Genomic DNA, 17,101 nt, shown 5'->3' with positions numbered 1-17,101 from the left:
CCATCACCCTAATTCCAAAACCAGACAAAGACACCACCAAAAAAGAAAACTATCGGCCAATATCTTTGATGAATATAGATGCAAAAATTCTCAACAAAATTTTAGCCATCCGAATCCAACAACATATAAAAAAGATCATACACCACTACCAGATGGGATTCATCCCAGGTTCACAAGGATGGTTCAACATATGCAAATCAATCAATGTCATACACGACATTAACAAAAGAAAAGTCATTTCTTTTTAGTACTGAACAATATTCCATTGTTTCGATGTACCACAGTTTATCCATTCACCTATTTGAGGGTATCTTAGTTGCTTCCAAGTGTTGGCAGTTATGAATACAAAACTGTTATACACACCTGTGTGCGGGTTTTATGTGGACACAAGTTTCTAACTCACTTGGATAAATACCAAGCAGCATGATTTCTGGATTGTGTGAGTATAGTTTTATGAGGGACTGCCAGACTTCCTTCCATGTGGCTGCACTACTTTGTGTTCCTGCCAGAAATGAGTGAGAGTTCCTGTTCCATATACTTGTCAACATTTGTAGTCAGTGTCCTGGATTTTGGCCATTCTAATGGGTGTGTAGTTTTACCTCATGTTCATTTGCATTTCCATGATTATATATGATGACATATGATATGACATCCTTTCACGTGTTTATGTGTCATCTGTGTATCTTCTTTGGTGGTGTGTCTGTGAAAGTCTTTGACCCATTTTATAATTAGGTTTTCTTGTTGAATTTTATGAGTTCTTTGTATATTTTGCATAACAGCCCTTAATCAAGTGTCTTTTGCAAATATTTTCCCCAGTCTGTGGCTTATGTTCCTATTATCTTTGATGGAATGGAAAATTTTAATTTTAATGAAGTCCAGTTTATCAATCGTTTCTTTCATGCATTGTGCCATGGGTATTGTATCTAAAAAATCATTGGCAAACTTAAGGTAATTTAGGTTTTTCATATATCAGTTTCGAAGATTTTTGTAGGGTTTTTTTGTTTGTTTGTTTGTTCGTTTTTTGTCTTTTTACCTTTGCTAGGGCCACTCCCGTGGCATATGGAGGTTCCCAGGCTAGGGGTCCAATCAGAGCTGTAGCTGCCGGCCTACACCACAGCCACAGCAACACGGGATCTGAGCCGCATCTGCGACCTACAACACAGCTCACGGCAGTGCTGAATCCTTAACCCACTGAGCAAGGCCAGGGATTGAACCTGAAACCTCATGGTTCCTAGTTGGATTTGTTAACCACTGAGCCATGACGGGAACCCCAAGATTTTTGTAGGTTTTTTTTTTTTTTTTTTGTCTTTTTGTCTTTTGCTGTTGTTGTTGTTGCTATTTCTTGGGCCGCTCCCACAGCATATGGAGGTTCCCAGGCTAGGGGTCTAGTCGGAGCTGTAGCCACTGGCCTAAGCCAGAGCCACAGCAACGCTGGATCCAAGCTGCGTCTGCAACCTACGCCACAGCTCACGGCAACGCCGGATCCGTAACCCACTGAGCAAGGGCAGGGACCGAACCCGCAACCTCATGGTTCCTAGTCGGATTCGTTAACCACTGCGCCACGACGGGAACTCCAGATTTTTGTAGTTTTGCATTTTACTTTTAGGTCCGCAGCTCTTTTGAGTTAATTTGTGACTTCTGTGTCTAAATTCATTATTTTTGCACATGATGTCCATTTGTTCTAACACCTTTAATTAAAAAGACTGTGTTTGCTCCATTGTATTGCTTTGCTCCTTTGTCAAAGATCAGCTGACTACTGATTATTTACAGGGGTGTATTTCTGGCCTCTCTTATTCTGTTATATTGATCTCTTTGTTTTTTTCTTTTGACAGTACCATGGTATTTTAATTACTATAGCCTTATAGGAAATCTTGAAGTAGGCAGTGTCAGTCTTTCAACTTTGTATGACTATTTTGTGTCTTCTTTTCTCCATATAAACTTTAGAAGCAGTTTATACATATCCATAAAATAATTTGCTGAGGTTTTGATTGGTATTGCATTAAATATGTAGATCAAGTTGGAAATAACTGACATCTTGACATTATTGAATCTTCCTACCCATGAACATGGAATTCATTTAGTTCTTTGATTTTTCTCATTCTTTCATCAGAGTTTTATAGTTTTCCTTTTATAGGTCTTGTACATATTTTGTTACATTTATATGTATTTCATTTTGGGGGGTGCTAGTATAATATAGTATTGTGCTTTTAATGTCAAATTCCTCTTGTTTATTGCAAGGTTAGAATTATTCAAAGCAGTTTGAAATACAAGAATTGGAAGGTAATCATATAATAGCCCAGTCACTTTGCCACTACCTATTAGAGAGGGACATGGAGAGAAACATGGTGTGGCCTTTTTCATCTGTGTTAGTTTTATAGTGTGCCTTTTCAATTTGTATATATTTTTCTTGTAACATTTTCTTGTAGTATGTCTTTAATATATTTGCTTTTTTTTTATCATTTTAGTTCTGTACCTCAGGTACAGCAATGATGTAAATGTGAACCGTCTTTTTTCTCTTTTCTGTATCTGTTACTTGCTTTGTGTTTAATTTTTTTTTTTTTTTTTTTGGTCTTTTCGCCTTTTCTAGGGCCGCTCCTGCGGCATATGGAGGTTCCCAGGCTAGGGGTCTAATCGGAGCTGTAGCTGCTGGCCTCCACCAGAGCCACAGCAACATGGGATCCCAGCTGCATCTGCAACCTACACCGCAGCTCACGGCAACACCAGATCCTTAACCCACTGAGCAAGGCCAGAGATCGAACCTGCAACGTTATGGTTCCTAGTCAGATTCATTAACCACTGCGCCACAATGGGAACTCCTGTTTAATTTTTGTTTATTCCAGTTTTGCTTGCTTTGTACAAGCCTTTCCTTCTTTTTCTTCTTCTTCTTTTTTTTACTGTAATTCCCTACTACACATTCTTTTTTGGAGCTATTTTCATTTTAGTTTTCCTTTTCGTGAAGCTTTTTTCCCCTCCCAAAAACTTTTTCTAAGATCTGTATGTTCATGTTTTGTTGCTTTGTGTTACCTCAGTATAGCTTACCTGAGATCTTATAGTTTTTCTCTGACTTACTTTTTTTAATAGAGGTGAGACGAAGTTCATATAGGTACGTAATCTTTTTGTGTATTGTGAAAGACATTCCTCATGATACATTTGGTATTGATTTTAATCTGTCACATGTAAGTGATTTTGTTTTTTGTTTTTTTCTGACTTTCCTCTTATTTCCTTATCACATATTTATACAGATTGGTGTCCCATTTTTTTTTTTTATTACTCATCTTTCAATATAAACTTCTTCTTTGGCCAGTAATTTAAAGATGGTTTATGGGTATGTAGGGCTAGGGCCATGTTTCAGCATAGCATGAATTTCTAACTATGCAAAGGGGATATGAGCATTTATTGCTCTCTAGCTGCAGTAAGGCTTCCCCTAGCAATAGATTGCTTCCTGCAAGTATGTTTTGTATGATTTTTTCATTCAGTCCAGCCTTTCTTTCTTCTTTTTTCATGCCAGACTAGGTTCAGAGATGCCAGTCACAACCTGTGCACGTTTCATTGAACAAAGGAAGAGATTATTTGCATCCCACTTAGTTTGGGTAACTGTGTTCTGATGATATTTTCTAAGATCTCCAGCTGTGGGTCATCCTCTCTTGGAATATTCTTACATTTCTATTTGATAATTTAATTTTACTGGCCATTCTCATATATTTTGAGTCAGGATAACAAATTCCTCATTGGTTTTATAATTGCAGTGTCTGGGCCATCTGCATGTCTATTTTTATTTTTTTTTCCCCCTTGATTGTATTTCTTGGAATCCTGGTATTTTCTGACTGGGTGTCAGGCATTGTGTATGAAGAACAGTCAGCGCCCTGGTTGATGTTGTCTTCCTCCAGAGAGGCTCCGGTTGGACCTCTGAGATGCAGCTGGTGTGGAGATAGCTCACCTTGATCCACTCACAGACCGAGCTGATTGAGGGCTGGCTGGCAGTCTTTGCAATCTTTGGTCTTCCTTTGATTCATCTCCACTCTGAGTTGTAGCCCTCGACACAGGTCCCAGATGAAAGCCTGTGATGTTACCTGGGGCCCTCCTTGAATAATGTACAGCTTCTTACTCCTGAGTGCAGTGATACTGCAAACTAGGTAACTCTAGTCTGCTTTTCAGAGTATCTTACCTTGGTTTCTTGGCTTCCTGCCCTACGGATGTTAAGAATTTGGCAAATACCTTGAGGAGAAACTGCTTGTGTGAAGCTCATTTCTCCATGTAACCCTTCTCTCAGAGGTTTTGGTTCCTCAGCTCTGGCTGCCCTGGCCACCCTCTGCTCTGGTTTCCTTTCCCATCCTTAGACTCCAAGATTAGAAAACACTTCATAGTAATAGCCATGGCCTCATCTTTCTGAGGTTTCTTCCTCTAGCCCTGGGTAAGTTCTAGGTGCCCTGGAAGTTCTCCAATACCTCCAAATAGATTTCTTTTGTATCTTTTGGGTTTTAAGTTGTTCTTAGTGGGAGTCTGATATGTTGCAAGCTACTTGTTCATAGTCAGAAGTAAGTTCCTCTCCCAAGGTTTATTAAAATGGAGTTTCATTTATGTTTCTAGTAGATCTTGTCTCTTTTCGGTGATTTCCAAGAGAAGAAGGAAAACAAATCATCTTTTTTCCTCCATGTAAAACTGGAATGCAAAAGATATATTTCTTCCTTATTTCTTCTAGGAAATTGGTATTTAGGAAACAGGGAGACTTTAGAATATGTATTGGAAAACTGAAACTATCTTCTGAAAGACACTCCTAAAGCCGAGGCATCATTAATAAAGAGGCAAAGAGATAGGGCGTGTATGTATTTTAAAAAGTTAGTCTATATACCATGTTGTTACGTTAGATTTAATTATTATAATTTCTCAGACTTGAAAGTTATAGTACCAAAATTTAAGTTTTGTAACTCATTCATAGTATAGTGAAGAAAGGACAAAATGAATTCAAGGCTGTTGGAATTGTCACATTATTTAATGCTTGAAATTTAAGTGTTTATCTCAGAATGAGTGTAAAGGATCCTGATTTGATTGGAACATCATCCTAACCCTTTCTCATTGCTCACATTTACTGGAAGTGTAATTGTTAAAGTGAAAATTTACTAGCCTTTTAGCTAATACTTGCTTACCCTGATTTTAGATAAGTAAAGTTCTAAACACTTTTATCTAGTTCCATAAAGGTGAAAAATTCAGAACACCTTAAATATCAAATAATAAGAAAATGATTTAATTATGTGAGGATTTTGAAAGGACTGTGGAAAAATGAAGTGCTTTTGATAAAATGGTGAGTAAATAAAAAAATTAATGAAAAGTTTGTGCACAAACACTGCAGCTATGTGATGAAATATTCTTGTACTCATATATGATACATGTATCACTTTTAACTTTTGTATTAAAGTATTTCGATTATGAATTTCTTTTTCAACACATTATTGCTTTGCTTTTTCTAAAATTTCAAATGAAGAGCAAAGAATTTCTGAGTACTTGCCTAAGAAATATAAACTTATTACATTGTATATGGGGAATGTAACCTTCCTGAGGCTAGGAACTTCCTCTCTCCTATTTACTGCTATGTCCCCAGACTGGAATAATGCCAGGTTCAGTAAAAATGTATTGAATGAATGAATGAATGGCTAAAAGCACACAGCATATACAGCATGTCTGTAGCATATAGACCATGGCTTTACTTTTATGGTAGAAAGCATTCCCTAAAAACAACAACAACAACAAAAAAGACTTGGCTAATTTAGAGTTTGGTTTAATTTTTACTATGATACATTTGTTTTTGTATTCTTATCTCTAACAGGTTATACTTTTTTTCTTTATGCTGCTTAATGATATAGAAGCTTTATGAAGTCAGTCAGAGGCTTTCTTAACAACAGCCTATTCTTTTAGAACCAGATGATCAAAGAACTGGAGTCTCGTGTCCAGCAACTGACTGGAGAAGCAGAGAACAGTAATTTACAGAAACAGAAATTAGTTCAAGAAAAATTGGAACTTGAGAGATGTTACCAGATAACTTGTAATGAATTGCAAGAAGTAAAGGCAAGGTATTGTCTGAAGTCAGCTCTCTCTCAGGGGTGGCTATAAAGTACTGATATAAACTATAAATGATCTGCTAAAATTAATCCCACTTTGTGTGTTTAATCTTGAGAGGTTTCCAATCTACGTGCTGCCATTTGATGCATTTTAAAAAGTACCATGTAATATAAGAAGTGTACTGTTTAAAAACAATTGATAAAAATGTGACTACTTATTTGGTAGATTGAAAGATAATGCATTTGGATTTGGTTGACTAAAAATTCCATTTTAGAGGTTGACATACATATATCGGAAGTGTATTTTATTCTCATTGCTTTTAGGCGCAACACACTGCACAAAGAGAAAGATCATCTTGTAAATGATTATGAGCAGAGCATGAAACTATTACAAACCAAATATGATGCTGATATAAACCTTCTGAAAAAGGAACATGCTCTTTCAGCTTCTAAGGTATTATTATAGGTGCTGGTAGATACAGTCATACAAAATAGCTGTTTCCCTTGTTCAGCATGTAACTATAGGTCCATGTAGAAGCTAACTATCTGGCATTTAAATTAGCCTCTCCTTTGCTTTGTTTAATGCTAGATGTCTAATATATAGCACAACATAAATATTTAATAAGCTAAATTCTGCTGTGAATTAACCCTTTTAAGTACCAAAGTTTTTAAAGGAGGAAAGATAAAACCCAGAGAAGAAATGCTCAGTTGTGTTAATAATATATTTTTAGCGTACCTATATACATTTTTATTATCATTTTGAAATGTTGGTTATGCTTTAGTTTCCTTGTGGTCACATACACATATATGAGCCATAGACACCCTCATGGGAACCCACACAATTTGGTGGTGATCAGTGATTGAAACTCTGCAAGGAGAATCCTATAACTACAATTATAAGATGGTCAGTTACTTGATATTGCATGAATTAAATGTCCTGGTGGCTTTAGTTTTAAAATTAAAATTTAAAAAGTTTTTTTTCTGAAAAACTTTAATTTTTACACCAGTATTGTATTTTCATAACTTTAAATATATGCAGAATTTGGTATTAATTTTTACTTAAAAAGATTCATTTTTAACTGTAAAAGCATTTTATTTCAGGTTTAGAAATAATTTTAAATTCTGATTGAAACTTCTTGGGGGGGGAGGTAAATTTATTCAACTGGAAGTTTGTAGTATGGTACAAAATCAATATTCTGTTTTTACTTATTTTCTTAAAATCTTTCTAGGCATCTGGTATGATTAAAGAATTAGAACAGACTATCTGTCAATTAAAACAGCAGTTACAGGAATCAGAACTTCAAAGGAAGGAACAACTAAAGGTGAGTGCTGTATTTTTACACAGAACAATGGCTCAAACTCCCCTTTCCTTTTTTTTTTTTTTTTTTGATGTTTATGTATAAATGAGAATCACTTAGGAAAACTCAGAAAATACAAGTAGCCATTTCTGATTCTTTTATTGCATTTTATCACTTTTCACTTATTTTTTAAATGAAAGTAGATGCTGATGGGATATAGAGTATAAAAAACAATAATCTTAATGTGAGTATCTACTTTTTTGAAATTAGTTTTTAAAAACTTATTTAAATATATTATTATTTTAGAATAATTTCCTCTCTGAATTATTGTCTGCTATTCTTCATAAATTCTCTCTCTTTCTCTCTTTTGCACCTTTTAGATCTTTTGTTTTCTCTCATGGTCAAAAAGTACCAAGCACTGGTATATGATATACCTTCAAATGTATTATTTCCATATTGATTCATTTAGTCATTTTTAAGTAACTCCTAATTCTAAGGGTCAGAAAGTTCCTCTTCCACTGTAAAGTAGATGCTTTTGAGAGTGGTAACATCTTCAGAAAACTAAGGTTTTATGGCCTCCAACATAAAGATATTCATGATTTTCATTGTAGTTTAGAAAACTGGACAGGTAGGGCTCTTTTAATAATATGCAAAACTTAGGTTTGTCATCAAGGAGATTGATTTGTTTCGTTAGATTACTAATTTTATTGCCTGGAAACAATTTTAAATCTAATGGAAATAAATATTTACATTCACAGGATCAAGAAAATAAGTTTCAAATGGAGAAAAGTCATTTAAAACACACCTATGAAAAAAAGGTAATATGTTTTGTAGGAAACTATATGACATTTAAGCAAATTGGGCAGTTAAGAATGAGGGCTGATTTCTATAAAGCCTACTCTGCTAGCCCTTATTTCTAATTTTATTTCAGTTAGCCAGTAATCAAGTTTTACTTTATTTTTCTGTGTTTATAAACAGCATCTTCAGTTTGTCTTCATTTTTGTTAACAGTAAAATACCACTTCTATATTAAATTTAATGAGCAAAGAGTATTATTATATTAACCTCTCATAATAACCCTTTAAAATTATATTTTCTTTCTACCAGTTATGATCAATGGAGTTACTTTTTTTCTGTTGTGTCAAATGTGTAATAATAACTATTTAACCAAAGAATATAAGACTGAAATAATTGTCTACTACTTGAAAAACTGATTAGTAGTTGGTTCTTGTCATTTAGAACAGTGAATATTTTTACTGAAACATGCTAGTATCTTTGTTATCAGTAATAATTGGGGGTTTATTGACACACTGTTAACACCTTTGGTAGTAAGGTACAGAATTCTGTAAGTTTGTGACTTTCAAATTTCAGTTTTGAATTTGTTGTTTGCTGTGTAATTGTAGTTGAAAAAAGCAAAGATTTTGTTGCTGTTTCTGTAATTATTTACAGGTCTAACACTCACCAGATTAATCCATTTGTAAAATATACACATAATGGAAAACGATAAAAAGGTTACCCCTTCAACTAATTAAAATACATACAAATTAAAACAAGTTTTTTGTTTGTTTTTTGACCTCACCTGCAGCATGTGGAAGTTCCCAGGCTGGGGCTTGAACTCGCACCACAGCAGTGACAACGCTGGATCCTTAACCTACTGCACTACCAGCAAACTCCAGGACAAGGACTGTAGCACAAAATTATTAAAACGTCCTGTGACATACATATGCATATTGTCACAGCACATATGCGTTAAATGCTTTCATTGGACAAAGTACCATACTAGGTACTGGCATGGAGGAGAGAGGGCTTGAGGATGAATTAGATGTAGATTCTGCTCTCTAGGAGCTCAGGGTCTAAGAAGAATGTTTCTGTCCTTCGGAAAAGTGAACATTTCTTCTGATGTGCATCGACCTAAATATGTGTTCTTTAAAACCATAAGATATTATCTTTTCGCTAAAGTTTTTTCACCTCTGCAATTTGAATACAGTTTGATGCAACATATTGAATATATTTCATGCCTACAAAATGGTATTTGAACAGGAAGGAGAAATATTGCTTTCATTGAAATAAGGACATTTTTTGATTTCTACTATTGAGCCGTGCAGCTTCATAAATATTTGACTTACCAAAAGAAGACCATATGTTATCGCAAGCCTTGCTTCCTTCTGTCTAAGGCATCTGCATCCTCTGGGTGTACTGGTTAGTTCATTGCTCATTCTTTGGGCAGATATCTGCTCCTTTGCATTAGAGAGCACCTTCCTGGCCCCCCGCTCTGTTATACTCTGTGGTCAGCCCTCTTCCCGAGATGCTGAGACAGGGAGGGCCTGGTACCAAGAAGGGCACACAGTGACTAATTGAAAAGATTGTATTCCCATCCTCAAGTTAAGTCCTCCATGGACTGCTAGTTACAGAGATGGACCTGGAAAACCGTTTTTCTTCTACCACTATCTTTTCTTGGCTCTTTAGTCGCTGAGTAAACTAAGGTTTCTGGATTAGCCCCTCTGCCTGATGGACGCACACAAGAAACAGGATGTTCAAGCTCAGGTCATCCTTATTCTGTCACCGTCTGACTGTTTTTATTCTGCTCCACTTCAGGGAGCAGACCTAAATCCTTTTCGTAGGCGTCATAACTTTACAGCTCTCCTCTCTCCATGAGCTATCAAGTGGCCTCACTTTTTAATACTGTAACTAGCGAAAATGTGTTAATTGTTTTCAATATAAGTAAAATGTGTTTAAAATAGCAGCCATCTGTAGAAGAAAATAAGCATATTTATCCATATCGCATAGATTCTAACTTCGTTTGTGTTGGAAGAGAATGTCGCTCAGCATGTCACTTTTCGTTTCACAATTAATTCCGTAATCTCCCCCTTTTAAATTGACATCTGTTCTTCTTTCTTTATTAAACCTGCTGTGATCTCAGTCCTTGAAGACTTGATGTCTTGTACCCCCCTCAGGGACTATCCTTTCTGACTGCTCAGAGAGCTGACATAAATCTTACCTAGCCCTGGACTGTGTAACCGGATAGCCAAGTGGGATGTATAGGGCTTTTGTTTGTCAGACAGCATTACAGGTGTGCACGTTCAATAACTTCTGGTATAAAACTAAGTTCTGAATATCTGTCCAAGAGGAGGAAATGCCATCTGAATGACATTATTTCCTCATGCCCACAAGAAAGCAGCATGGGAGAGCCTAACTTGTCTTTGAGGTCAGGGAAACAGCCTCAGAGGCCATCCCTGAGTTAAGCACACACACATTATCTAATGGTCTTTATTGATCTCTGGTGGCTATTGCCTGCTCTTAAGATCTTTGAACATCAAACAAATAATAGGTAGTAAAACTAAATGTCATTGTTTGATGAAGTGTCTTAATCTGTTCAATCAGGAAATGGTTAGGCTAAATGATTTTACTAGCAAGGAAACACCTGCCTCCTACAAATAACCTATTGCTTGTTTTCCAAACAGGCACCAGAGAGTTAAAAGATGGGGCTGTTTACCTAAAGAAGTTCACGAGACAGATGTTAAGCATGTATATCCTAAAATGTGCTGGACTTGAAATATCTACTTATAATAACTCAGGTGTAACTATGTCACAAATGAGATCTCAAGTCTGATGGAGTTCAAAACCATTAAAAATAGTTATTCCAGTGGTTAGCATTCATATGTCATTCTTTTCATTAGGTTAGAATAATTTCAAATTTCCAAGGCTTTACATATATTGCGTAGTGTTTTCCAACTACTACTGCTCTGAGTTTCTTTAAGAGGACAAGTGTCTTGAGTGAAGTTTTAAAGATGTGCAGGCGAAATGGTTTACAGAAATCATGCTGCCTGTATTTGTCGTCTGCATCCCCAGTATTTGTTGTAATGAGAAGCAAGGGCGGTCGGGGTGGTCAGGAGACATGTGTGAGTCAGGAGCAGTTCTGGGCTCTTTTTTATACCATGATGTCTGCCAGTGTATATCTGCTTCCTTACATATAGCTCATCTCTTTCTTGTTTACGCAAATGCACCTTCCTTGATAATAAATTCCTAGACGGTGCAAGGGAGTGAAATCTGCATTTAGCAAATGCTCGGTAGATGTGCTTCTGGCCGCATAAATTGATTGTTTACAACAAAGCTCGCCAGCTTGAAAGTATATGCTGTATCTTTGACTATCTGGTTTGTGTTTTCATTATTTAAATTATTAAAAATTCATTTTTGGTACTAACAATACGTAGTAGGGAAAGGATTACAAGCAAATCAATTTAAGGCTTATTCCCCACTGCCATTAGCACATTACAAAGGGAAGGTTGACAATAACCTTATCTCTGTTACCCACAATTATGTGAAATATAGGTTAAAAACTAAAAATATCACCCCAAAGGCTCTTAAGTATTCAGTACAAATATATTTAGTTAAGAGCAAATAAACAAACCCAGAGGAGCACTTATTGACTATTCTGGTATGGGCCAAGTATTGTGCTGAGTGCTGGGGATATAAAAATAAATGAGAAACAGCTTCTAGCTTTAAGGAACCCCCAGCTCAAAAGTCTGTGCGTTGACACATGAGTGTTTAACCCAGAGGGGAGGCTCTCATTCTCCCACCCGGATAGTCCCATGCCTGCTTTAGAAATGGTTCTCGTAGTTTTAGAAGCGATAAATTAGATCAAGGTGCTTGGGTTAGCACAAGCCACATCAGGCTGTGGCAGCTAACACTTGACAGAGGTTAAGATTGAATAGTGAGTGGGAGAAAGTGCTTACGAGAACTCAAAATTCTTTGCAATTCAGGGGCCATTTTCTGACAGGGAAGTACAGTCCACAGGAAACTACTGTATTGTGATGCACTGTATACATTGTGATTTTTGGGTGTCTGTAATGACCTTGAATTTTCAAGAAAATGCGTATGTGTAGAGTATTCAATCTGAGTAGTAATGATAACAGTTAACAGTGTTGGGCATTTATTATGTTCCCAGTATTGTTCTGACTCTACCTTGAGTGACAGTTAACATTCACTGTTATCACCTTCATTTTTCAAAAGAGGCGACTGAGGCACAGAGGGTTGAGTCATTAGCAAACGAACAGGAATAGAAACCCAGGTAATTCTGACTCCAGAGCTCGCTCTCATAATCACCATGTAATTTTAGATACGTTTTTCTCAGAATTGGTTAATTTTTTGATGTTTTACCTAAGGGGGTAAATCTCAATTATGCTATCCTGCCAGGAGTTCTGGGTCCCAGAGAAAACCGGGCAGGAAGTAGAGGGGACACCCTGCCAGCCCAGCACGGCGGAGGCCAGCGCGTCAGGGAGTGCTGCCTCAGGGACGCTGACGGCGGCTCCTGCTAGGTTTCCACGAAACACGTATGTTCTGAGAACCAGAGAAGTCATCTGTGGGGCGAGGGAAACCCTCTCCTCAGTAGGAACCCCAGGCCCTCCTGGGGTGTCTTGGGGACTGATTTCGCTGCAGCTCTGAGGAGGACCCTCTCTGTGCAACAGGGAACAGAAGCAAGCTTATGCCCCCTGCGTCTTTTTGTCAAGTACCAAATCTGAACAGATAATATACTTTTTAAGAATGAGTAAGAGAAAGAAGCCAAAATGGGGTCCATGGGAAAATAGTGTAGAGCAAAGGAATGAGAGCATCGTACAGGGGATGCAGAGAAAGGCATTTCCTCTGGAAACATGTTCCTCCAGAGGAAACCATTAAGGAATTCATCAGTAGAATCCCGGAAGATACAGTGTCCATGAAGGAGAAGCAGGTGTCGTCAGGAAAGAAGGGATGAGGTGAAATTGGAGGTACTCGTCATAGGAAGGAGTGTAGGTGTCCTGGAAACATACTAGCAGATTCAAAATCCACATAAAGGTTGGTTAGGGGTGGGGCAGATGTGGCAAAAAATTACATCAGTGGCATGAGGGACAAACCATTATCTTTCAGACTGAAAAGGAAAAGGGCAAAGAAAGAAAATTTGAGAAAAGAGATAGATATTGAGGCAGAAAGTAGAAAAACAGAATATTGCAATTGATATTTTCTGAAGGGAAGCTCAGAATAAATTAACACAAAAATAAAGATGTGAGAAAATTTTTCTAAACATCTGTGTATGGAGATTTAGAAAATTCACCCTGTTTCAGATAAAAATCAGTGAAGAGATTAAAACACACTGGAATTGTAGTACCAAGATTGAGAGGGTTTTTTTGCTTTTTGTTTTGTTTTTTTGTTTTTTGGCTGCCTCAGGGGTATGGAGTTTCCTGGCCCAGGATCGGATCTGAGCCATAGTGGCAGCCTGTGACACAGATGTGGCGACAACGTATCCTTCAATCCACTGTGTCAGGCTGGGGATCGAACCTGCATCCTGGCACTGCAGAGACACCGCCAATCCCTTGGTGCCACAGTGGGAACTCCAAGAGAGTGGTTTATAAGGATCCAGGCCAGAGGGAGAGGAGAGCCAAAGTCAGATGACTTTGTTCTCTTGGTTCAGATCTCAGGGTCGTAAACCAGTAGAGTGACAGATACTCTGTGTTGAGACCAAAGTGCTGTAACTCAGTCATCTTCTGCACACACTTTTCTTTGTGTGTGAAGGCAACAGTATGGCATTCTTGGTTGTATAAAGCCTCAGAGATATATATCACTCAGATATTCTTTTTGAAAATAAAATTACTAGAAGAAGTGTTTTCATCAGCCTACAGATAAGTAAAAAATTAAATCAGATCACTGCCAAAAAAGTACTCAAGCATAAAAAAAGAGTAGTAGTGAATGGCAGAATTAACTAAAATAAAGATGAATTTAAGTGTTTATTGTATACATGACTTGAAACAAAGCGAAGGTCAAAAAAAAATTCTTGAGAGAAGGGATGTAAGATTTTTTAAATGTTAGAACAATTGTCTGGATCATTTAAAAGAAAACTAAAATATATTATTTCTCTGAAAAAGGAGAATTAAACATGTGCTAAGCTATTATTTTTAAAAAAGTACTCGTAAGTGAAATTTTCACCTACTAACTATTAGAGAAGAATAGGTTAAAGTAATTGTAAAATCTTTGTAGTATCACTGGTGAAATTAAAAACTGTCTCTATCAGTCTGTCAGAACATAGAGGAGTTTGGAACCAAGAAAAGCCATTTTAAAAAAGAGGAAAAATAGGAAGCATAAAGAAAAATTGCATAAATAAGAATATTTTGATGATAGCAATAAATCTAGTGAGCTCTCCTCTTACAAGAATAATGTATAATTTGGGTCAAAAGCCAAGTCTGTGTGATATTTACAAGGGATTTAAAATTGATTAACAGAAAGATTAAAGCAAAAAGGATAGGTAAATCTGTATAAACGAGAAGCCTGTCGACAAGAACAATTGAGATATTTAACTGTGTTAATGTTGTTTCCCCATTAACTTTCTTCTCAGTTGTCATTCCCTCACCTTCCACTCAATTAGACTTGCCTTTCTTTGTGTTTTTAAGTTGGCTTTTGGATTTGCACTTAGGATTCTATTTTAAGAAAAAGGATTTTCCTGATATAAAAATGTATGTTTCCAAAAATCTCTGGATTAAGTCAACTATGAATTTAAGTTTGGGGCTTTAATTCTTTGATTTTGTACATTAAAGAGACCAGGTCAGTGTTGGAATGGTGTTTTTGTTGCCTTTTTTGTATTTACTCCAATTTAGCATGGCTGCTATATTCCAAGCACTATGGTACATACTAGGGATCCAAGGTAAATAAAGCAGTAACTTCAGTCTTGAACCTAGTAAAACTTTGGATGATGGCCCTGGCTCATGGCAGGTAAAATAAGTGTACTGGATATCCATGGGGATTTGGTTCCAGGACCTCACGAACACCCCAGTCCGGGGGTGCTCAAGTCCTTTGTATCAGGTGGCACTGGACGCATGTATAACGCACATCCTCCTGTGGATAACTTCTAAGGCCTCATCCAGTGTAAAGGCTGTACAGGCAGTTGCTGGTGCATGGCAAATTCAAGTTTTGCTTTTTGGAACTTTCTGGAACTTCTTTTTTTCAAATATTTTCAAGTTTGGTTGAATCTGTGGATTCATCTTGTGCCTTGGGAGGGCCAACAGTAGTGGCAAGAATTTGCAAGGCGAGTTAGTTACTCTTTCTCTTCCTAATAAGGTAGATGTTTATTAGATATTTTAATTCTACCATTTAAAATGTGGGGAATGTGGCTCCCCATCTGAATTCTCCTGAGAGTTCACCCCCCCCCCACCTGTTCCTGTCTGTTCCCAGGGTTTTCTCACCTTGGTGATCAGCATTACAGCAGCCAACGGAAGCTTCTTGACATTTTCATGGAAAAGCTCCTCTCTACTCTCTTTTTTCACTTTAGCAGCAGCAGACTGTGTGTATTTATTTATTTCACTAAAACACCAAGGGAAAAATGCAAGAGTTAGAATAGGAAAAGGCCAAAGAATATAGGATTTTTGAGTTAAATAGGTTTCTGTACAGGCCCATAAATAACATTGATTCAGTGTTTGAAAAAGTTGATAACTGTGTTTTTGTTGATTTTGTTCTTCTCACTCCTCTCCTATCTCCTGTACCCACCAGTACTTTCAGCCTCACCTGGGGTGCGAGGTGAGGTGTTGCCAGCAGGTGTGTGGCCCCTATCCCCCCCACACTAAGTGACTTGTTTTCTTACTTTGCACCTGGGCTCTTTCATTTACCACCTGTGTGGACCCATGGCTGCTGTTGCAGTCTTCCCTTCCCTCCGGTTGTATCAGAGTTTCCTTTTCCTATTTTTAGATCCATATAATGGGTCCATGTTGGCTACACATATTTGTATTTGCATATGAAGTGCTTTCTGTGAAGAGAAAATTTCATTTAGGCCACATTATTCTTGCTGCCATCCTGCCTATTCAAAGGATGCCTCTCTTAGGAAAGAGATCTTCATGATGGGGGGTCTTCCTCCCAAACGCAGTCAGTGGTTATATAGGTCATTCCCAGAAGTGGAGAACTCTTTCATCACAATCTGTATGTGTCTGGGGAATGTAGACATGACATTTATTTTTATTCTCCTGAACCTTGTGAGGTTACTTTCCTTCAGCTAATATGTAATGTTAAAAAAATTCAAAAGTGATTCCTCTCTTTTTAAATTTCTCACATATCAGCTTATTTTTACAGGAAATCCATATGCAGGTACATGCAAACAATGATTAACTTTGACCAGAAAATTACTATTGGAAGAATAGTATTCAGATAATTCTATGGTAAATGATTATAGTTAACCAGGTCTCTGTCTTGAAAAACCTAAATCTGATTTTACACTAAAAATAGATTTAAGGAGTTTCTGTTGTGGCTCAGTGGAAATGAACCCGACTGGTATTTGTCAAGATGTGGGTTCAATCCCTGGTCCCACTCAGTGGGTTAAGGATCCGGCGTTGCTGCGAGCTGCAGTGTAATTCAAAGATGCAGCTCGGATCTGGCATTGCTGTGGTTGCGGCATAGTCCGGCAGCTGCAGCTCCGATTCCATCCCTAGCCTGGGAACTTTCAATTGCCACAGATGCGAACCTAAAAAGCAAAAAAAAAATTAAAAATATTGGTTTAAGGTAATTTCTCCTTTGAGTAAACCTGACTTGTCTTCTAGTAAATTTTATATCTTTATCATGGCAGGTTCATGACTTGCAGAGTGAACTTGATAAAGAAAAAGAAGATACTCAAAAGAAAATTCATAAGTTTGAGGAGGCTTTGAAGTGAGTAAAATTGTAATATGTTTAATTTTTTTAAATACTTCTAAACTTGAGCCAAATTTAAGTAACTAAAACCCAAACGTCTTATTTTTATCATATTTTT

At 37.1% G+C, this 17,101-nt stretch overlaps 1 protein-coding gene across 19 annotated transcripts in view; it reads left to right on the top strand.

The window, feature by feature from the left end:
* CEP112 (centrosomal protein 112) overlaps positions 1-17,101 on the top strand; it is a 417,919-nt gene that overhangs the window by 94,661 nt on the left and 306,157 nt on the right. For 16 of the 19 annotated variants that reach the window (XR_014820925.1, XM_084983960.1, XM_021066728.2 and 13 more), the window contains 5 exons: positions 5,911-6,065; positions 6,378-6,507; positions 7,283-7,375; positions 8,110-8,169; positions 16,922-17,001. Coding sequence is in view for 18 of the 19 variants with exons in the window: in XM_084983960.1 (XP_084840086.1) it covers positions 5,911-6,065; positions 6,378-6,507; positions 7,283-7,375; positions 8,110-8,169; positions 16,922-17,001 (518 nt within the window). In the remaining variant the exon portion in view is untranslated. The remainder of the gene's footprint in view (positions 1-5,910; positions 6,066-6,377; positions 6,508-7,282; positions 7,376-8,109; positions 8,170-16,921; positions 17,002-17,101) is intronic. The other 3 variants (XM_084983965.1, XM_084983964.1, XM_084983963.1) reach the window with 1 other exon arrangement.

Source organism: Sus scrofa, chromosome 12, assembly GCF_054392235.1.
Source record: "Sus scrofa isolate SSC_HxYL_T2T_F1_AM1 chromosome 12, Sscrofa_HxYL_maternal_Yorkshire_Landrace_v2.0, whole genome shotgun sequence".
Lineage (NCBI taxonomy): Eukaryota > Metazoa > Chordata > Mammalia > Artiodactyla > Suidae > Sus > Sus scrofa.
Note: the sequence above shows the minus strand (reverse complement) of the source record. Positions and strands in the feature narration are given on the sequence as shown.